Source organism: Eptatretus burgeri, unplaced genomic scaffold, assembly GCF_056783735.1.
Source record: "Eptatretus burgeri isolate ZD-2024b unplaced genomic scaffold, Ebu_testis_v1 Ebu_testis_scaffold_3156, whole genome shotgun sequence".
In the NCBI taxonomy this organism is placed as follows: Eukaryota; Metazoa; Chordata; class Myxini; order Myxiniformes; family Myxinidae; genus Eptatretus; species Eptatretus burgeri.
Genome location: NW_028225104.1, coordinates 562,914 through 586,099, shown reverse-complemented (window position 1 = coordinate 586,099; position 23,186 = coordinate 562,914). Strand labels below are relative to the sequence as shown.

General features: G+C 45.2%; 1 protein-coding gene across 3 annotated transcripts; it reads right to left on the bottom strand.

Annotated features, from left to right (window-relative positions):
• Nucleotides 1–1,348: 1,348 nt before the first annotated feature.
• LOC147006707 (acidic leucine-rich nuclear phosphoprotein 32 family member B-like) lies at nt 1,349–22,286 on the bottom strand. 3 transcript variants are annotated; one of them, XM_085868158.1, is made up of 8 exons: nt 22,175–22,286; nt 20,944–21,000; nt 18,263–18,415; nt 15,606–15,728; nt 12,185–12,353; nt 6,892–6,971; nt 1,911–2,025; nt 1,349–1,684 (listed from the first exon to the last, which is right to left on the bottom strand). In XM_085868158.1, the coding sequence occupies exons 1-8, from the start codon at nt 22,256–22,258 to the stop codon at nt 1,542–1,544; spliced, it is 924 nt and encodes a 307-aa protein (XP_085724284.1). In that variant the 5' UTR covers nt 22,259–22,286; the 3' UTR covers nt 1,349–1,541. The 3 variants fall into 3 exon arrangements, with proteins under 3 accessions (XP_085724284.1, XP_085724285.1, XP_085724287.1); XM_085868159.1 differs by lacking the exon at nt 22,175–22,286 and adding an exon at nt 21,993–22,109; XM_085868161.1 differs by lacking the exon at nt 22,175–22,286 and adding an exon at nt 21,684–21,879.
• Nucleotides 22,287–23,186: the final 900 nt, after the last annotated feature.

Sequence of the window (23,186 nt, the reverse complement as noted above, 5' to 3'; positions counted from 1 at the left end):
CTGGTGCATTGCATTATTGGACAGTGTGGATTTGGAAAATGAGGGAAGCATGAAAATCAAATGGCTCAAAAGGTGAGCACACATTCACAACTACCCAGAAGGTCGAGTTTTCAGGGAGACTGTGCGGTAAGTAAAACCTGAACAAAGGCCTCAGTTTTAGATCGCTGTGGATTCATCCGAAACATGTCGGTGCATTGCAGGGTGCTCAAGGACACCCCTCAACGACGACATCGATTTAAAATTTCACCAAAGCACCGGCACACAATGGCCTCAGCAGTATGAAAATGAGACTTCTGGGACAAATTGGGGGAAAATTTAATGCATAAATTGAAAAACACCAAAATAATAATTAAATTTGAAAATGCCAAAATAAACCAGTTAATTAAACGAGATGGTATTCAGAGAATACTTACCCTGCGCAGTCTTGAGAAGGACTCGGCGAAAGTGAACTCTTCTGTTTATTTTGAAGTTTTTTTTCCCCTTTGATCCAATCTTGTGCCACACCAGTGACCTATGACATCACTCTTATCAAACTATCTTTTACATGGTTAGTTGATCAATTCTTTAAAAAGTTTTGCATCGATCGGTTAGCGGTTTCAACAATTGCAGAGAATTTTTTTCATACTTACCGGATTGAGCGTTGCACTTGTCGAATTATGACGTCATAACAAAGGCACCGTAGACATGGGGAGTAATTGACAATGAGTCACGTTCCAGTTTTTTTTTTGCATGGAGCGGTTTCGGAGAAATAAAGGTGAAAATTTTTTTTGGTTTTCCCAAGATGGCGCCTGTACCACATGACCTATGACATCATAATTATCATTATAAGTTCCTGCAAGTCAAAAGTTTTCATTTCACTCGGACCAACAATTGAAGAGAAATTTTTTTTTCATACTGACAAGATCAAGCATTGCACTTGTCGAATTATGACGTCATAATGAAGGCACCAATGACATAATCATGAGCAAATCTTATTCCGCACGGGGAGTACTTGACAATGAGCCATGTTTCATTTTTTCCCATGGGGAGCAGTTTTGGAGAAATAGAGGTGCAAAGTTTTTCGTTTTTTTCTCCAAGATGGGGCCTGTACCACGTGACCTGTGACGTCATAATTACGACTAAAATAATTCCACAGGAGGAGGCACACCTATTTGGAAAATATTGTGTCACTCAGACTACGTACGTACGGCACATGTGGGCGACCGATCATGTGACCCTGCTTTTTGCTTCGCGAGTGCAGGGAAACAAGATAACGACCAATCAGAGATTGCAGACCCTCGCCAGGACTTGCTTTGTGCGGTGTTTGTGTGCAGGTGGTGTTACGTAATAAATAATGGGCAACTCGAACTGCCAACAACATCTTGTAATATCAACACCAAGTTCATTTACTCAACATGGCAACGTCTGTGCGTTAGCTCTCATATGAGCCTCAACAGTGTATAAAAAACCCCCAACAACAACAACAAAAACAACAGGTGGCTCTCTCTCTCTCGCAACCTTTGTGCGGTAGTTTAGAGACACACACTCTGGGTTTGCGGAACTCAATCGCGCAGGTCCCCCGAGTTCGGGTTCCGCAAGCACACCTGCTGCACTTTAGCGGATGATTCTTCGTTCCCCCCTTTGCTCTCAACGTGCTTCCGTTTCCAGGCATGGCATGGCTGTTGTGAAGCCACGGGCTTGTCCTCTGCACATCGAGATATGGCAAAGAGCAAACAAATGGAAACACAAAGAATATTGGTCTCACTCCCACAACCCAATGGTGCACGGCACACTGTTGATGAATTCTCGGAAACGTTGACGGATAAGTTTGCAGTGTCAGCTCTGACAGAGTGAGTACAAAAGGTGAATCGGAATGACAAAAGGTTAATTCAATGATATATCATTTCAAAAAAATCGGGAATTGTTTTTACCATCATTTTTGTTTTCTTTCAATCCGTGATTGCTTTTTGATTTTTGTTTCTTCAATTCTTCCTCATCCTCTTTTTCTTCTTGCAACTTTCCTTCATCATCTTCATCCTCTTCTTCCTGCAAGTAAATGTGTAAACACCACAAAGGATGCAGCTGGTGTGAAAATGAGAAATTACACACTCGAGCCACCAGACTCGGTGACGTCGTGATTAGAACGTTCACTTTAAACCGCGGCCGAGTCATGCCAAATACTTTAAAATGGTACGTGCTGCTTCCTTGCTTGGCGTTCAGCATTTAAAAGGAGAGAGCACGGACAATCCCCAGGGGCTGGCATCTATGGGGAGGAGGACATGCCACGCTGAGTGTGGTGAGAAAGAGGGCACCATTGTGACGTCGCTGGTACCCAGAGTACCCCGGGAAGTGACAGCACTTCCCCTAGCTCAGTGGCTGTGCTAAGTGATTGTCTGTCCATGCGTTTGTAAGTGGCAGCTCCATTATGAGCCTTGGACCTTGTATCATGGAGTATAGCAACACTATGGAGGCATTATACGGGCCAAAAATGGCCGCCCATTCAAATGTGTACCCAATGATATGTTCACAAACTCCTGAAGAGGGAAGACATAAGCATTTAAAAGCCATAACTTTTTATTGTCGAGCGTTTTCTGAACTACCAAGACTTAAAGAGACGTCAAAATACATCGTTAAAGTTCCACATCGGGAGATCCCGAAAATGGCAATTTGTACTTCTTCTTCCTCTCGTTGTTCCCCTCTCAAAACAATGTAAAACTGTAGCCCGACCGACCTCAATAACTGCTGAGGCTATGATGGTGATTCTAATGCGAGGAAGTTACCTTGTCTCTGGGCTAATGCACGCAACCCGAAATTTAAAAATATATCAAACATTAATCGTATGAGGAAAATAAATCGAATGTAAATGTGGACTCAACCAAAACAGGCCAGGATCGTGAGGGGGGAAATTCGACAATGGACAGAACCATTCCAAAAGCGATACATATCCAAAGCATCCCCCAAATCAACTGAAACAAGTATTAAAACAATATGATGACATCGACAAGCTTGATGTCGACTGAATGGTTAAGGAGATTGGCTTGGGATTCCAGGGTCCGAAGTTTAAGCCCCTGTCAATTGGTGAATAAATTAAGTGTGAAAAGTGTCACTTTTTACAAGGAACTCCATTTTATATAAAGCAACATTTTGAAATGTTTAACGTTGGTATTATTATTAGTATTATTTTATTATTGTTTGGCTCTTGGCCATAAAGTATTTGCCTGATCAGTCACCGATTCCATTTATGTATATAATTGATGTCTTTAACTTATCATTTAATGTGTGTTGTTATAATCACCAGCAAAGTGATTCACAGTGATAACGAGGCATTGTGTGTTTGTGTGTTTTGTGGTTTTGTTTCAAGGCTTTGTCTGTTAGGAACATAGTTGTGGACTCTCTCTACAATGAACATTGTTTTGGCCTTTGTAAGGAACATTATTACGTGTTTTGTCTCTTAGGAACACAGTTATGGACTCTGTCTGTAAGGAACATAGTTATGGACTCCGTCTGTAAAGAAAATTGTGACTTAAACAACAACCCCGCCTCCCCACCCCCGCCACCGCAACCACTTTCATTCCATTTAATTGAGGATCTGAAATTAAATTATTCTCGCACTGAAGCCAACTCAACTTGACACTTCTGACTTCCTAGAATCAGACTCTCAGTTTTGTCAGTCACCTTCGTAGCTCCACTACAAGGCTCCGAAGGAAAACAAACAAAAGTTAGAAATGTGGAAACAAATGTTCATCAATCTGTCAACGGAACTCGATGAAGTCCAGTGTTTATCACACTCAGCTATGCCTGTAGCTCTCATGATCCAGCGAGGGAAGGGTATTCCAACATGGCGGCTGCTTGGCCCCAGAAGCACATGCTGCAGTTTCGCTCCAGTTAAATAAATAGTTCAGTGGGTGAGATGCACTGATGTCTGTATATTATCTCACTGATTGTATTTTGCTTTCTTTATAAACTCTTTCATATATTCCTTGTATAACAAAAAAAACAACAGAAACGAGAAAAAATAATTAAACTGTAAAAGCATAGAGGGATGAAATCTCAAAAACCAACCAAACAAGGTCGGAATGACACCACATTATGATGCCACAACACGACACCACAATCCTCATATGGATTACCATCACGACATCTTTTGACATTTTACTTCTGTGGGATTGTGATGGATGAAGAAGAATGAAGAAGAACGAAGAAGAAGAATAACAACAATGAAGAATGACACCTCATTACGACGCCACAATTCGACACAATCCTCTTCTGGTTTACCATCACGATATCTTTTAACATTTTACTTTTGTTGTGGGCTTCTGATGGAACAACGTCAAAAGATGTCGTGATGGTAAAGCATAATAGGATTGTGGTGACGTGTTGTGACATCCTCATGACATCCTCATCCGACATTGATTGGTTGTTTTTTTTGAGATTTGATCCCTCTCATGTTTTTACTTTTTTTAATGTTTTTTTTTTTATTAGTGTGAAAAAATCCCAAGATCAAAATAAAATAGGCCAGCTTGGAATGATTAGAAACAAACCTCATTATTATGTGATAGAAAATACTCTCCCTCTTCTTCCTTCGACTTAACGAAAAAGCCGAGCTTGACTTAGCTATGATTCCGGGCCTAGCTAGACTTAGCTATGATTCCGGGCCTAGCTAGACTTAGCTATGATACCGGGCCGAGCTTGACTTAGCTATGATTCCGGGCCTAGCTAGACTTAGCTATGATTCCGGGCCTAGGTAGACTTAGCTATGATTCCGGGCCTAGCTTGACTTAGCTATGATTCCGGGCCTAGCTAGACTTAGCTATGATACCGGGCCGAGCAAGACTTAGCTATGATTCCGGGCCAACCTAGACTTAGCTATGATACCGGGACGAGCTAGACTTAGCTGTGATACCGGGACGAGCTAGACTTAGCTATGATTCCGGGCCTAGCTTGACTTAGCTATGATTCCGGGCCTAGCTAGACTTAGCTATGATACCGGGCCGAGCAAGACTTAGCTATGATTACAGGCCTAGCTAGACTTAGCTATGATTCCGGGCCTAGCTAGACTTAGCTATGATTCCAGGCCTAGCTAGACTTAGCTGTCATTCCGGGCCTAGCTCGACTTAGATATGATTCCAGGCCTCGCTAGACTTAGCTATGATTCCAGGCCTAGCTCGACTGAGCTATGATTCCGGGCCAAGCAAGACTTAGCGATGATTCCGGGCCAACCTAGACTTAGCTATGATACCGGGCCGAGCTAGACTTAGCTAAGATTCCGGGCAGAGCTCGACTTAGCTATGACTCTGGGCCTCACTAGACAGCTATGATTCCGGGCCTAGCTAGAATTAGCCATGATTCTGGGCCAAGCTAGACTTAGCTCTGATTCCGGGCCTCGCTCGACTTAGCTATGATTCCAGGCCTCGCTCGACTTAGATATGATTCCGGGCCTCGCTCGACTTTGCTATGATTCCGGGCCTCGCTAAATTTCGCTATGATTCCAGACCAAGCTAAACAAAGCTATGAGGAGTGGCTGAAGGAGTCAGAGCTTCATAGACTAGAAAAGAGGTTGTTCCGAGGAGATATGATGAAGATGTTTAAGATAATGAAGGGTATAGATAAAATAAGTACAGCAGAATTATTCAACAGAGTGGACAGTGATAGGACCAGGGATCATTATGGCCTGAGAGTAAAGAAGAGGAGAGTGAAGACGGTGGTAAAGGAGGGGACTTTTACTCAGAGAGTGGTTAATGCATGGAACGGCCTCCTGGAAAGGTAGTGGCAGCAGAAAAAGTAGATAAGTTTAAATTAGAATTAGATAGGTACCTGGAAGTTATGGAGATAGAGGGGTGGGGGATGTTGATAAGACGTTGGGGTAGTTTGAGTATTGATGGGTGATTGTGTGTGTGTGTACGAAGTTATTGTTGGTGGGGGTCTCATCAAGAGGTGTTGTATGGTTGATGTTGTGTGTTTTTCAACCAAACCAATGCTGACTCCCTTGAGGAGGAAAAAATAAATACAAAAACGACATAAATGTAAAATAAATAAATAAATAAATAAATAAATACAAAACAGAAAAAATACTATTTATAAAATAATAATAAAATTTTCATTTTCTTCATTTGATCTTATCTATCTATAATTCCAGCAATATCTGTGTGTGTGTGTGTGTGTGTGTGTGTGTGTGTGTGTGTGTGTGTGTGTCTGTGTGTGTGTGACCACTGTTTCTCGACAACCACTGGTCCGATCTAATTGAAACTTGCCAGGTATATTGCTGGGGACCTGAGTATGTGCCTTTTCAAGGTTTGATATTAATCGGACAAGGGCTTCCCAAGTTATGGCCATTTATTTACCAAACCAATGACAAGACACGTTGTTGTGTGAGCGTGGCCGATGGGGAAGGGAAGCTCAGCCGCGTTCCATCATTATCCGGAAGCCCGTACGGGTTACAACGTACGGGCTTCCGGATAATGATGACTTCGTGTATTCTAATAATTTCTCGATTTCTTATGCGCATTTACAGATTAACACAATGCCCCAAGTTATGATCGTTTTCATATTAGACGGTGCATAAATTCCGGTAACATCAGAGTGCTGGTATGCTCCAAACCAGGAAGTAATTTTTTTTTCTCTCTTCTCTTCTCTTTTTGTTTTTCCTTGTGACGACATTGCGAAAAGGTAAAATACGTTGGCGCTAATTGAAGAATTGGCCATTAAAACCTAAATTGCGAATAATATGCGAACTTCCGGGCCACGCACATACGGGCACGCGAGAGCGAACAAACAGCCTGTGTGTTTGTTGTTTGTTGCTCGCGGTTTTATTGTTTTTTTTTTTTTGTTTTTTTTTTTACGGGCACGTACAAGTGTTTGTAAATGAGTGTGGTGTTAATGTCGTGCAGGTGTGATGGGCTGAACGACCTCTACCTGTGTCTGACTTCCTTGTGTTTCGTATTCCTCCTCATCCTCAGTTTCTGAGACATCGAAGGAATCCTCGTCACTCTTATCTGCATCAAGGAGGGAACCGATTCAAAATTCTTTCTCTCTCATTGCACTCCAGATTAAAACAAGATCCGTTAAAGACAAGTCTGTTTAAACTTAAAACGGCACTCGGTAGAGCACGTAGTCTCGCCTCGCACGCTCATTCTGAACAACTAAACACCCTGAACATCGTTAACGGAACACATGACTGCGATAGCCCATATACTCGTATTATCCATGCACCCGATGATGTCATATACATTGCCATTATCCACAGCTTTATTGATTATTGATTAATTAATGGGATATTTAACAACCACTTTTAAGCATATATTGCGTCAATGAAGAAGAATATGAAACTATTTTCAAACGATATTCCCTCTCGACTGGTCCATCACATGCAAATGCAGTTTCAAATCGATCCGTTCAGCGGTTCTGGAGAGGATTTTTTTTTCCAATTTGGCTGCCAGAACAGGTGACCGACGACATCATAAATTTAATTATTCACTCACATCCGAGTCGTACATCAGATATGTGAAGTGTCAGATTTTTCGAACAAGGATTTCGATTCAACCAACTTCGGCTGGAATACCACTTCGGCGATGACATCATCATTATCACTCCCGTGGGGGGAGTTGATGACGTGCAAAGTTTCAATCGTTGAGTGGTTTTGGAGTAAAAGATGTCCAATTTTTTTTTTCTTTTCATCCAATACAGCTGCCATGCCATGTGACCCATGACATCAGAGTTACCAATAAAAATATTCTCCATGGAGAATCCCTCCTATGTTGAACATTTCGCATCGACATCGACATCGGACAAGCGTTTGCAGAGAAGACCATTTTCAAAGAGAAAATATGTACACACACACACACACACACACACACACAATATTGTCAGGTCAGGCCAGATGAGATCTATGACTTGCTGCAGGTACCCATATAAACCTGTCCGAACCTGTTCCATGGTCGGGTTAACGGTGACTAAACCGTCTCCCCCACCAGGTTTTCTGGTGAGGAGGGTGTTTGGATGTGGACACCCAGCAGGATTAAAAACAAAACCTGTCAAAGGGCGGAGGAGCTCCTTGTGAGCCAACGGCCATCCATATCTAGTGCCCAACTGTGTCTGCGGACGTCCTCCTGCAGTTGGGTTACTTCTTATTAGGAGGTTGGTGGCAGGATAACGTTTCATTCCGCAAAACACAAGAAAACCGAAAGAAAATTCACTCAGTGAGAGAACCTCCTGTGCAGCAGCTAGCCTCCTCAAGGGCAGCTCACCAGATGACGGGATTGGGGTAAAGCCTTCGCCCCCCCCCCACTCTTTGATGATAGGAGGGAAACCACGGGGTAACCTTCCGGATATTCACCAAAATCGAATCAGTAGGTCCTTGTCACACACAGAACCTGTCCACAAAATTTCATCTGGATCCGTCAACAACTTTTTGAGATATCCTGAACACAGACAAACAAAAACAAACAAACAGAAAAACAAACAAACAGACAGACAGAAAGGGTTGAAAACAAAACCTCCTTCACCTTCGGTGGCGAAGGTAATAAGGAAGTGCCAAAGGGTTTTTAAAATTTAATTTGTGTTTTTTGTCCTTTTTGTATTATTTTCCACAAGGGATGGGACATGGGCTTGGTTGGAAACACACATCAACCACACAACCCCCTTAACAAGACCCCCACCAACAGCACTTCGTGCACAATCACCCATTAATACTCAAACAACCAAAAAGTCTTATCAACATCCCTATACCCCTCCATCTCCATCACTTCCAGGTACCTATCTAATTCGAATTTCAGCTTTTCCACTTTTCTGCTGCCACTACCTTTCCAGGGAGACCATTCCATGCATTAACTCCTCTCTGAGTGAAAGTCCCCTTCCTTACTACAGTCTTAACTCTCCTCTTCTTTACTCTCAAGCTATGGCCCCTGGTCCTATCACTGTCTACTCTGTTGAATAATTAATCTTCACTTATTTTATCTATACCTTTCATTATCTTAAACATCTCCATCACATCTCCTCGTAACCGCCTCCTTTCTCGCATATAAAGCCCTGTCTCCTTCAGCCGCTCCTCATAGTTAAGTCTCGCTCGGCCCAGAATCGATCTAGTAGCCCTGTGCTGAACCCTCTTTGGCATCTATGTCCTTCCGGAACTGTGGTGACCAAAACTGTGCACAATATTCTAGATGTGGCCCTCACTAAATTCCTGTACAATGTTAACACCACCTCTTTTGATTTATAATTGATCCCCCTCCGAATGCAACATAAAACCCTGTTTGCTTTACCTGTAGCTGCCTGGCACTGTGCTACTTGCTTACCTCCCGTATCTATTACCACCCCCAGATCCTTCTCCTGTGTGACATGCTCAAAAATTACCCCTAACATCATGTAATCTCTATTTTCATTGTTCTTTCCCATCTCCAACACCTCTCACTTGCTCAGGTTAAATTACATGTGCCAATCTTTTACCCAATCTATACAAGTATCAATACTCTCTTGTATCTGATCACCATCCCCTCTGCTATCCACCTCACCTCCAAGCTTTGTGTCATCTTCAAATTTGGAAAACTTACTCTTCACCCCACTATCCAAATCATTGATGTAAATCATGAATAATAAGAAAAAGATGTCGTGCAGAGCACGATCCTTGCAAAATCCACTCCCCTACGCGCCCCTCCAAAGGTTGCCATGGATACATCAAATTGTGCATTTCATTAGGATTGAAATTGACAATCTTAATCAAAGCTCAGGTCAATCGGGTAAAAATTGACGATTTTTCAGATTGAAATTGATTTTAGAAGTTTGACCTTGAGTTGACCTTTGATCTTTTGATCTCAAAAATAGTTGCTTTCCCAATTAAGTGATGGACTATGTTGCTGTTAATGCAATTGCTGTTTAATTCTTTCAAGTCAATCGGAAGAAAATTGATAATTTTTCAGATAAAAATTGATTTAAGAAGTTTGACCTTTAGTTGACCTTTTGACCTCAAAAAAAAAAAACAATAGGCTTCTTCCTCATGACAAACTCAACCATGTGGTGACGTTTCGTGAAGATCGGTTTAAAATTGTGACCTGTCGGCGATAAACACACAGACAAACAGAATAACAAGCCGGTAGGTGGCCGTGGGTCGCCGAGCATCCGATGACCTTTGACCCCTGACCTGAGTTAATCTAGTACTAAGTATTTTCGAAATTGCAATCGAATCGGTTAACCCCGTGTATGAGCAAGGGGGGCTTTGAATGGTCATTTTGCCCGAACAATGCACTCATTGACCTTTGACCCCTGACCTAGCCGAGATAGGTCAATATGTCCTGAAGCAAAGTTGTAGTACACATTGAGTACTCTGTACCTATGAACTTTCATTCGTATTGGTTAACCCGTGTAGGAGCAAGGGGGATTTGAATGGTCATTTTGCCCGAAAAATGCACCCATTGACCTTTGACCCCTGACCTAGCCGAGATAGGTCAAAATGTCCTGAAGCAAAGTTGTAGTACTCATTGAGTACTATGTACCTATGAACTCTCATTCGTATCGGTTAATCCGTGTAGGAGCAAGGATGCCTTAAATAGTAATTTCGCCCAAAAATGCATTTATTGACCTTTGACCCCTGACCTACTCGAGATAGGTCATTATGCAAATGAGCAAAGTTGTAGTACTCATTACGGTCTATAAGCATGTAAAGATTCATTCGATTCGGTTCAACCGTCTTGGAGCTAGTGTACTTTGAATTTTCAGCGGGAATGCTCAATGGCCCTCGGACACCCAAGTTGAGGGGGTTACCATTTGCAAACTATTAGATATAGAAAAAAAAATGGATGTCATATAGCGGATAGAGAATCACGTTTAAGATTATGCATTCCAAATCTCATCGAGTTCCATATACTGATAACTACTCGGTATCAATTTGAATGAAACGTACCGAAAATGCGGTTTGATATCGGAAATCCCCAAAGTTCGAGGGGGTGCTGTGGGTGAACAGATATAAATCGAAAATCCGGCTCGATCGTTTGTGCACAATGTATTCCAGACGAAATTTTCATGACCATCTGACCATAACCCAAGGAGGAGTAGCATTTGGCGCGAAGGCACCTCCAGCTCTCGCATATTATCGATTTTTGCCCTTTGACCCCTGACCTAAGCAATATCGGTCAATATGTCCGGAGGCAAAGTTGTAGTACTCATTGCGTGCTATGAACCTGCAAAGTTTCATTCGGATCGATGTACTCACCTGGTCGCGAGGGGGCCTTCAATTTTTGCCAATTTTTGGGCATACCCCATCTGTAGGGGGCGCTGCGGGTAAAGTATTCCATATATCACAAAAACCGGAATATATTTGGTAGAGCATTACTTGTAGATGATGCATGCCAAATTTCATCAGCCTCAGTGGGATAATGGCTTTCGGAATTGATTTCGCGTGAACGGTACCGATTTTGAAGGTTTTTCGGCTGTTGTTGGGGAAGCAAAGCGTCCCCAGCAACCATCACAATTTCCAAAGCACGAGGTCATAAGATGTATCCACCACCCGAGTTTGGTCAAAATCCGCCCACGTTTACTACCAATTATGCTGATGACAAACGAACAAACATCCAAACAAACATCCAAGCAAACATCCAAACAAACAGACAGAATTACTGACAATAAGGGTCAACTATTTCGGCGACCCAACAAAATCGACTGTGACCAATATACTTGAAAAATCTTCGATTTTGCAAGTAACAATGGTCCGAGTACCGATCCCTGAGGAACCCCACTACTCACATCCTCCCACTCACAGCCACTCTTTGCTTCCTATCACTAAGCCAGTTTGCAATCCAATTGACCACCTGACCAACCACTCCACAAGCCCTCACCTTGGCGAACAACCTCCGATGTGGTACCTCATCAAATGCCTTCTTAAAGTCCAGATACACTATGTCCACTGCCTTTCCCTCATACACCCAATCAGACACTGCCTCATAGAACTCTAAAATATTTGTTCAACATGAACTACCTTTGGTGAACCCATGCTGACTACATTTAAGTAGTTTGTATTTATCTAAATGGTTCCTCATGTGCTCCCTGCCATTTCGATGTATTCAGTAGGGAAATGTTAGCTTCAAGTGATCACCATCGTCACATTTAATTCAACTGGCAATTTCAACAAGTCTTTACTTCGTTCGTTTTTTTTGTTGAATCGCAGCCATTGCTTAAAAACCAGAATCACAAGGAAAGAAGCATCCGATTCCAACCTCACCTCCATCATCATCACCATCTTCGGAATCTGGTTCGAGGCACCCCAGCCTGTCGAAACCGTTGAGATAAATGAGACGTGGAAACATTTCAAAGATGCTTTGTCGGATGCCAGGAAGACGTTCCACCTTACAGTCCATCACATCAAGGCTCAGCAGATATTGGAGTTTTTTCTGAAGACGAAACATTTCATGGGAAGAAAGATATACACACACGTCATCTATCTATAATTCCAGCAATGTGTGTGTGAGTGTGTGTGTGTGTGTGTGTGTGTGTGTGTGTGTGTGTGTGTGTGTGTGTGTGTGTGTGTGACTGATGTTTCTCGACAACCACTGGTCTGATCTAATTGAAACTTGCCAGGTATATTGCTGGGGCCCTGAGTATGAGCCTTTCCAAGGTTTGATATTAATCGGACAAGTGCTTCCCAAGTTATGGCCATTTATTTACCAAACCAATGACAGGACACGTTGCTGCATAGGCGTGGCCGATGGGGAAAGGGCGCCATTTAGTTACCAATGACAGGACACGTTGCTGCGTAGGCGTGGCCGTTGGGGAAGAGATCCTCAGCCGCGTTCCCCATTACGGGTTACAACGTACGCACTTCCGGATAGTGATGACTTGGTGTATTCTAATAATTTCTCGATTTCTTATGCGCATTTATAGATAAACACAATCCCCCAAGCCAGTCGTCGTTTACGAGAGGGAAGGAACGGCCTATGTGTTTGTTTGAAAGGTTTTTTTTTTGCACGTACGACCACGCACGTGCGGCCACGCGAGAGCGAAGGTACGGCCTGTATGGTTGTTGTTTCTTGCACGCGGTTTGAAAGTTCGTTGTTTTTGTTTGTTGCACGTACGGACACGCACGTATGGGCAAGTACTCGTGTTTTTATAAATACAAATCATCGGCTGGCAGAATAGTCTGGACTCTAGAGGTTTGCACGTATGGCTCTTGGCTGTCTTTCCTGAGTTTGAATCCTGACCCGGCTATAAACTACCATCCTGGTGTTTCACAGGCAGGGTGATTCATCAATGTGTGTGTGTGTGTTTTTGTGTGTGTGTATGTGCTGTCCCTCAGATGAGACGTTAAACTGGACGTCCTGTCTGCCGGCCTCAGTTGGCGGACGCTAAAGACGCCATGGTGTCCCTTGTGAAGAGTCGGTGAGTTATCAACAGCACCCTGAACAAATTCCAAATTTCTCTTCTGACCTATAAGGGGCACTGCAAGAGCAGCACAGCCATGCACACAACAACTGATGCTCCCCACGGCCTTGTGCAGCAATGTGTATGAAAGAAGGAGAACATATAAACGTGGGACACATTAATTTTTTTTAAGTGTTAAATTATTTTTGACAAGATTCCAAATTCCTGCGCTTCAAACGTCAGGCCTAACCAGCGTTTCCCAGCTGACTATATCAGGAGGAGGGAATGATTGAAGTGGTTAAATAATTATAATAATGTACGTTTGGTTTATGAACAAAAATTTGTGAGTCCCCTCACTGTGAGTTGTGGTGAGGTGGAATTTCACAGCCATTTTTCCTCATTGATAGTGATTTAAAACTATCACTGCTGAGCTAAAATATCCTCCACAAAGGAATCCTGATATTGCTGTGGTCGCTCGGTTCGTCCCGGTTGCCCGAATCGAATCTGGCGAGTCGCCTCACTGTGACTGTGAATGGTCGGCCGCTTCGGGGTCTTCCATGCCGGATTAAGTGTCCAAGGCCGTGGCAGATTGGACGACTGAATCAGCGGATATTTTGTGGCAGACCTTGAGCGCCCTGTGGAAATGTGGTGGGGACAAATCGCAGACACAGCAGGGGAGGCGAGACCGGAGAGGAGACGGTAGAAGACAGAAAGACCACCGACCTGCCTGCGGTGAGAGAGTGAGAGGCCCAAAGACTCAGCCTCACCGCGGGAGATCCCAATGATCCGAAATGCCTTGGTTTCCACAGCGTGAATCCGAGAAAGGTGGGAGGCAGGAGCACCGGCCCAGAGGGGAGAGCAGGACTCCATCAGGCTGCGGACGAAAGCTTTATATGTGGTCAGGAGCTCAGGTGGGCCGAAGAAGGACTTTGCATGACGGAGGATTCCCAGTCGGCGACTGGCTTTTGAGGCGAGGTTGGAAATATGGATTTCCCAAGAAAGATCATGGCAGATAGTGAGACCCAGTCGCGTGAATGAAAGTACTTCTTCCAGAGGATTGTTGAGAAAGTAGATGGGGGGGGGGGTTCAAAACGGTCCTTTCGGAGAGACATAGTGAGAGTGTGAGATTTGTCAAGATTGAAAGAAATGTTCCACGTGTTGGACCAGTTTGTGATTTTACACAGATCTGCAGAGAGCGAAGAAGCTGCTGCTTGCCGGTCTGAGGGATGACAGATGGTATGACAGAGGGTGGAGTCATCAGCAAAGAAATGAAGCGGATTTTCCAGAGTCGGAGAGATCATTGATGAAAACCAGAAAAAGAACAGGGCCCAGAATGCTGCCTTTAGGAACTCCAGCCTGGACAGGAAGGGGGGATGAGAGGTCTTTAGGGCCACACATTGACTGCGACAGGAGAGGAAGTCTGCGAGCCATGAGTGGAGATGGCCTTGGATACCATGGGAAGAGAGTTTGGTGAGCAGGGCAGGGTGCAACACCGTATCGAAAGCACGCGATATGTCTTGGGATACGGCTCTGATTTCATGTCCGGCATTGAGGACCTCCATACATTGTTGGGAGAGCAGAAGCAGCATATCCAGGGTAGAGTAACCTGGTCTGAAACCAAATTGATGATCGGAAATCAAGCCATTGGAGAAGAGGAAGGATTGAATGTCTGAAGCGATGATGGATTCCATAACCTTGCTGGTGATTGGGAGAAGGCTGATTGGTCTGTAGTTGCAGGGATCTGTTTTTGCACCTTTTTTATGCAGGGCGGTCATGTTTGCTGATTTCAAAGCAGATGGCAGATGACCTTGGGCAAATGAGAGGGTGAATAGGACAGAGAGAGGGTGAGCAGGAGCAAAGGAGTAGATTTTTAGGACACGTGGGCTGATGCCGTCTGGACCGGTTGCAGAATCTGAGTCGAGGTTTGACAGAAACTTGAGAACGGATTAACGGATTTCAAAAAATCCAACGACGGTGGATTCAGGGAACTCCTGGGAAAGTTTGTGACGAAAAAAACTTACATTTTTTTTTTTATGGGTACTTGGACACATGTTGAAACTGCAAACGCTAACTTGCGACGCTGGCTATCCCCGCACTCCCAGGAATCCTTTTTCCTTCTTGCCCTATTGATTCGCCATCACAGCATAGATCGGAATTTCCGTCAACGAAGCCACGGGTCTTATATTCTTGTGACATTTCAAACAAGGCTGTTAAAGAAAAGGAAAACAAATGGCCACTCAGATGCATTATGTGTTGTGCAACGAAGAAGAAGAGTCACTGCTTACCAGAACCTTCAGTGAACAAAGTTTATTCAGCCTGTTTCCTCCAAGGCGAAGGTGGACGAGGTTGGGCGCTCTTTCCGCGAGACATTTCAGTCCAGTGGAAATGCAATTGTCACTCAGATCCAACTGGAAACAAAATAAAAATTGAAAAAAAACATCTGATTTAGCAGAGTGAAAGAGAACGGCACTCGGTGGAGTGCGTACCTGCACCTGGATGATTAGTTTAGCTTTTTTATCTCACTGATAGGCCGGATCTGGATTCGGACCTGAACTAAAGTCTAATCGACTTGTTCTTGTCACCGAACCAACTCATCCATCATGTGTCATCATAACTCGTCCACTCCACCCCTCCTCTTTCCCCCATCCTCCTCGCTGTCACCCCCCCCCCAGAGTGTTTAGCAACGTGTGTTGAGGCGTTTCTCTCTCCACCCTTCCTCGCTATCCTCCTTCCAAGCTCCACCTTCTAGCTCCCCCTCCCTCCTCTCTTTTTCCTTCTCCCCAATCTCTCCCCCATGCCCTCCTGACTCACCCATCCCTCCTCTCTCTCCCCTCCTCCCTCCTCTTTCTCACCCCACTCCTTATCACTCTTTCCTCCATACCCCCCCTCCTTAGTCTCTGCCCCCTACCCTTTCTCTTTCTCCCTCCTTTTCTCTCTCTCTCTCTCTCTCCCACCTCCCCCCTCTCTCTTCCACCTCTCTGTCTCCCTCTCCCCTATCTCTATCCCTCCCCTCTCTCCCTCCCTCTCCCACCTCTCTCCTCCCGCTCCCTCTCTATCTCTCTCTATCCATCCCTCCCCCTCTCTCTACCACCACTCTATCCCTCCTTTTCCCCTCTCTTCTCTCTCCCTCAATCCTCTTCTCACCCCCCCTCTTTCTCTCACTCCCCTCCTCTCTCTCTCCCTCAACTCTCTTCTCCCCCCTTTCTCCACACCCCTCTCTCTCCCTCTCCCCTTCGCACCTCTCTCCCTCCCTCTCCCACGTCTCTCTCCTCTCCCTCCCTCTCTATATCTCTCTGTCCATCCCTCCCCTCTCTCTCTACCACCACTCTCTATCCCTCCTCTTTCTTCTCCCCCCTCCTCTCTCTCTCCCTCAACCCTCTTCTCACCCCCTTCTCTCCACCCCCTCTCTCCTTCCCCCATCTCTCTTCCTCCCCCTCTCTCCCTTTTCCACCTCTCTCTCCCCCTCCCCTCTATCTCGCCCTCCCTCCATCCCCCTCTCTTTCTCCCTCCTCCCATCTCTCTCCCCTCCCCCAATCTCTCTCCCTTTCCCCTCTCTCTCCCCTCTCTTTCTCTCCCTCTTGCTCCCCTCTCTCTCTCCCTTCCCCCTCTCTCTTCCTCTCCCACTTCTCTCTCCCCCTCCCCCATCTGTCTTCCTCCCCCTCTCTCCCTTTTCCCCCTCTCTCCCTTTTCCCCCTCTCTCTCCCCTCCCCCTCTATCTCGCCCTCCCTCCCTCCCCCATCTCTCTCCCTCCCCTCCCCCATCTCTCTCCCTTTCCCCTTTCTCTTCCCTCTCTTTCTCTCCCTCTTCCTCCACTCTCTCTCTCTCCCTCCCCCACTATCTGGCCCTCCCTCAATCCTCTCTCTCTCTCTCTCTCTCTCTCTCTCTCTCTCTCTCTCTCTCTCTCTCTCCCTTTCCCATCTCTTTCTCTCCCTCTTCCTCCACTCTCGCTCTCTCCCTCTCCCGCTATCTGGCCCTCCCTCAATCCTCTCTCTCTCTCTCTCTCTCTCTCTCTCTCTCTCTCTCTCTCTCTCTCTCTCTCTCTCTCTCTCTCTCTCTCTCTCGCCCATCTCTCTCCCTTTCCCGTCTCTTTCTCTCTCTTCTCCCTCTCTCTCCCTCTCCCACTTCTCTCTCCCCCTCCCCCCATCTCTCTCCCTCCCCTCCCCCCATCTCTCTCCCTTTCCCCTCTCTCTCCCCTCTCTTTCTCTCCCTCTTCCTCCACTCTCTCTCTCCCTCCCCCGCTATCTGGCCCTCCCTCAATCCCCCCTCTCTCTCTCCCTCCCCCATCTCTCTCCCTTTCCCCTCTCTCTCCCTCTCTTTCTCTCCCTCTTCCTCCACTCTCTCTCTCCCTCCCCCGCTATCTGGCCCTCCCTCAATCCCCCCTCTCTCTCTCCCTCCCCCATCTCTCTCCCTTTCCCCTCTCTTTCTCTCCCTCTTCCTCCCCTCTCTCTCCCTTCCCCTCTCTCTCCCTCTCCCACTTCTCTCTCCCTCCCCCCATCTCTCTTCCTCCCCATCTCTCCCTTTTCCCCCTCTCTCTCCCCCTCCATCCCCCTCTCTCTCTCTCCCTCCCCTCCTCTATCTCGCCCTCCCTCCCTCCTCCTCTATCTCACCCTCCCTCCCTACCTCTCTATCTCCCCCCCTCTTAGAGTATTCCCATCAGTGCAGTAACAGATTGTATTTGCTGCTATGCAATATGGAGATGAACTGAAATACTGTAACAGCAATGATGGTACCAAATCATAAACAATGCCTCAACACACACAGTACAGTACAGTACAGTACAGTGGTTGTACTTACACTCGTGACAGCTGTTCATTTATTCCCGAACAAAGGCAACTCTGTTGCCAGACATAACTGAACTTTTAACTTTTCTAAAAAAATTGATGTTTGTTGGGTCCTGGTGTCCATAAATTGACCAAAACCTTCCTAACTACCCGAGTCTTACCGACTGCAGTGACTGAAGGTGTGGTAGGTGTTTAAGGGTACGGAGTCCCATGTTAACAAGAGACAACCTCTGTAAGCCTGACAGCTCCTCAGTGAGGCCCTCCAATTGATCATCTTCACCAGGCAAGCAGTTATCCAGCACCAATTCAGTCAACTATAACACAAGCACAACAAGTAGATGTACATTTAAAGTACACCGTCCCCAAGCCAAATAAATAAATAACAAATCCTCCAGCATATGACATTGCAAAGGCACCTTCGGCGCCCGGCGATGCCACCATGCCGTGCGGCACATGGAGACGGAATTCGGAAGGAGCGGTGTACAATAATTGATTGATTAATTGATGACTTGCATAATTAAAATAAATAAATAATGATCGTAAAAGAATTAATTTCTTCATCAAATGGCTAATAATGTACCAAAACCACCACTCTTTCATCCGAATCTGTAACTTTTTGAAAATTAATTAACTGATCAAAAAAATGAATAATTAATTAATTAATCAATAAATAAAAAACACTCTTTATAGCCAAATCACTTGTTCACTGTCGTGTCCGAACATCAGGTTCCGAGCTCAACAAGTGCCTGAGATATTGCCCAGATGAGAAAGAAAATATATAAGGAATTAATAAATCGATAATAATTAAGTAATTAAATAATTGATAAATCAAAAAACAAAAAACACTGTTTTTGTCAAAGCACATCTTCACTTTTGTCCCCAAATTTCAGCTTTCTCGCTCAAAGGATGGCTGAGATATCACCCGGACAAACAAACATGGAGCGGGACATTCAAAGTGCACCACCCAATGCCAAATAAATAAATAACAAATCCTCCAGCACGGACGCCCCGGGGTGGAGACTGGGAGGGAGCAGTGTTCAATAATTGATTGATTGATGAATAGCATTATTAAAATAAGTAAATAGTAATCGTAAAATTATTGATTTCCTAATCAACTGGCTAATGGCATACCTCAACCACCACTGTTTCATCCGAATGTGTCACTTTTTTAAAAATTAAGTAAATTCATCGAAAAATGAATCATAAATTAATTGATTAATCAAGAAATGAAAATACCCTTTATTGCAAATCATTGTTCACTGTGGTGTCCAAATATCAGCTTCCTCGCTCAAAATGTGCCTGAGATATTGCACAGAGGAGAAAGAAAGAAAAAAGAAGTAATAAATAAATCCATAATAATTAAGTAATTAATCAATAAATCAAAAATGCCGGTTTTGCCAAAGCACATCTTCACTTTTGTCCCCAAATTTGAGCTTCCAAGCTCAAAGGATGGTTGAGATATCGCCCAGACAAACAAACAAACAAACAAACAAGAAAACTGAGTACTCCCTTCCTTCGGTGCGCTCTGCTCCACCTGCTCAACACCGCCATTAACCCCATACCATCGACCAAGCCAAAAGTCCTCTCTCTCTCTCTCTCTCTCTCTCTCTCTCTCTCTCTCTCTCTCTCTCTCTCTCTTTCTCTCTCTCTCTCTCTCTCTCTCTCTCTCCCTCCCTCCCTCCCTCCCTCTCTCTCTCTCTCTCTCTCTCTCTCTCTCTCTCTCACTGTCTCTCTCTCTCTCTCTCTCTCTCCAGCAACCCAACATTCAGCACTCAGAGCTCAGAAGTTTTTAACTACTCCAACTACAACTCCTTAGCAGGGTATTTCATAAACATCGGGCGAAGGAGGAGGCCAAAGTCGGACCAGGATGGTCAGTAGGTGTTCCCCAGCGTCCCCATTGGTGCATGTCCGCTTTTCCAAGTACGAGCTCCGCCCCTGCGAAGACCCGACGCTGAAAATGACCCCATTTGCCTCTGAGCCCAGCCACGCGACGGAGCTCCGAGGTTAACATGGGGCGCGGGCTTCTGGGAGCGCTTTCCGGCCATGAACGTGCGCTGGGCACCAAATGGGGGGGTCATGATTGAGCGGAGCGCAAGGGCTATTCAGGAGATGTTGAACGGATTTCAGCGCGTCGTTGCGCTTCAATCTATACGCCAGAAGCATCTGTAATGGTTCCCAGATATATTCAAAGGACAGTGGTGGGCCTCCGTAGTGGTGACTGTGGTTACGGATTTCAAAGTGGTTGTGGTGAGGTGATTGAAGCGTTGTAGCGGTTATAATGGGGTAAGCGAGCTTGAATGGATGTCGGGATTTTTATAAGTCCATTGTGATGTTGTAGGAATGTTGTAAGGCCATTGTGATGTTGGAGTGTTGTGGTTCGAGTCTGGCGAAGATCTGAGGTGATGGTTGGTTCGGGATTGGCGCGAGGTTTGAATGGGGTTTCGGCGGCATATGCTAATGAGCTGTCTCTTGTTACTCTGCAGCTGAGGCGAGCATGCTTGCGTGAAGAGAAGATCGTGTGTGCAGTAAAGGAAATAAAATAGATGAAGGATATAATTAGAGACCCTGCCGAAAAGCCTTCGTGACACATTTTGTCCCATTAACCCACTAGACATAAGGGAAGGGCTATAAAAAAGAATATTAATTAAATAACTGCCTCGGAACCGCTATATGTTGTATGCCATAGCCGAGGGGGAGTGCCGGCTTCGCAGAATAAATATATTTATATACATGTATATACATATTATAGATATAGTACAACAGTCTGAGATTACAACTACAACAACAACAACAGTAGTAGGTTACAAGAAGAGTGAATTATCATGAGGGTGAAACAACTCACTTCAGCGGGCTTTTTGTTCTGCAGCTCAAGTTCAATTGTCTTCTTCACCTCCATGATCTGCATTGACATTGGAAGCCGCGAACACGTCATTTATAAACATTGGGAATCATCATGACATCCTAAAATACACAATTTGGTGTCTGTCCGTCTGCCTATCTATCTGACCACGATACATTCGGTCATTACTTTTCCAATCTCAACCAAACTTGACAGGAGGACTGAGGGTCATGCGATGGAGGTTGTTGAGACTTCACTTTCCACCCTCCCCAAGGGGGGTTTCCACCTTGGGCGAAATCCATGTTGAGGTGTACATCCGTGTTAAGATAGCTCATTGTGGCATTTTTCCAACACTGCTAATAATAGCAAAAGTTATCACACTTATGATAATATAATATTGTTATTGCAAAACAATATTAATACCAACAAGAGCGAGAATTGATTTGAAATACATGTTCCCGACCGATCCTAATGAAGAAGAAGAAGAAACCCTACAACCCACCATGTTTGGGTCGATTCGGCAAAATAAAAATAAAAACAATTTTCATTCACTGATATATTTTGTAGACGATAAACCAATCAAGATAACTGGGATAACAAACCGGAGATAAAAAAAATTAGTTTGCTTGAACACCCGCTCGAGTCAATTCCGAAAGCAATATGAAGAAGAAGAACCTTTAAGGGACACCATGTTCCGTTTGTTTCTCGGCTTAAGGGACAAGGGCACTCGGTAGAGCGCGTACCTCCGCCACGCAACGCGTGATCCACGAGAACATATCAGCAACATCACATTATAAATTAAATAATTATCGAATCCAGATCCAGCTCCGGATCTTCACCGACATCGAATCGATTCGTCCTCGCCACACTCCCAACCTGTCCACCGAGTTTCGTCCGAATCCGTCCACAACCTTTTTGAGATATCACGCACACAGACAGACGGACAAACGGTTTTCAAGACGTCCTCATGAACGGTTTCGAGTGGAGCGCTTGTTTGAGTGCTTAAGCCGCTTGGCGAGCGCTCTGCAAGAAACTTCCGAAACTGCACACACCCTGGGCCCGACGCCCTTTCCTCGACTCCGTGGGAGTTCTCTCAAAGGACTTTCAAACACCATGAGCATTCAAAATGCCGAACCACAAGCTCTGATGAAGGTAACGTCAGGGGACAAATTGAACAGAAATCATTCATTCGATCAAGACACGAGTTCAGAGTGAAAGAGACTTGTAAACCGACCTGCGGTGAACACGAGCACGTTTTCCCGCACTTTCCGAGACTCACTTCCGGTATGGACGAGTTCTGATTCGTCGGTTCGTTCATTCGTTTCGTACAGAACCACAGTACCTCGTGCACGGCAGATTTATAGTTTGGTGACGAGAAAACAAACACCGGGCACACTTTCACAAATGCAAAACCGAGGAAATCAAATAACTGATAGAGTTACTGCTGCGAACTACATCGCCATGGCTTCATAAAGTGGATAAATTAAATAAAATTGAGGACGTCATCGGTCACGTGATTCAGCAGCCATATTGTTTTAAAAAAAAAACTTCAAAAATCTTCCTCTCTGGAGTACCTGAACAGATCGAGGCAAAACTTTCACACGTATGACCACCCATCCATGAGGAACAAAAGGTTCACACATGTGATGTCATCGGTGTGGTATAGCCTGCGGGCATGCAGGGCGGGGCATGATGATGGGAGGAGGGGTCGTCGTGGTCATCGTGTCTGCCAGGAATATAAGGAGTACGCCCGCGCTTGTGCAACACAGCCCGGCTCGACTGTTCCCCCGCTCGTGTCTGCCTGCTAAGCATCTTCTATCCACGACACCACAGTTGGCTGACGAGGATCTTCGGATCGGCGTGTGCAGGGCGGCAGCGAATAACCCGTGCGGTTCCAGGCTACGGAGCCAAGGGTCTCGCCGGCACGAGCATGGCAGAAGGTCGGGGCACGGGCGCGTACCCGTTTTCGGGGGAGATGACTTCGAGTTGTTTTCTGAACAGTTGGGTTGCTACTTCCGCGCGAATGATGTAGATGATGAAGAGAAACGCAAGGCGATCTTGCTCGCCTCGCTATCAACGGAGCACTACCGGCTGCTGAGTGATTTGGTGGCTCCAAATAGGCCCAGTGATGACGGGCTATCGTTTCAGGACATCGTGGCGAAAATGAAGACCCACTTGGCGCCAGAGAAGTCGTTGCAGCTCGCGCGGTTCCAGTTCGATCACCTCGCGAAGGGTGGCGAGGAGCG

Bases quoted from the DNA above. Each gene is read 5' to 3' on its own strand.
- LOC147006707 (XM_085868158.1), bottom strand. From the start codon at position 22,258: ATGAACGAACCGACGAATCAGAACTCGTCCATACCGGAAGTGAGTCTC. The intron at 21,001-22,174 runs GTCGGTTTACAA...ATGTCAATGCAG, and splicing joins CGTGCTCGTGTTCACCGCAG to ATCATGGAGGTGAAGAAGAC. The intron at 12,354-15,605 runs GTAAGCAGTGAC...TTTCGTCTTCAG, and splicing joins TTTGTTCACTGAAGGTTCTG to AAAAAACTCCAATATCTGCT.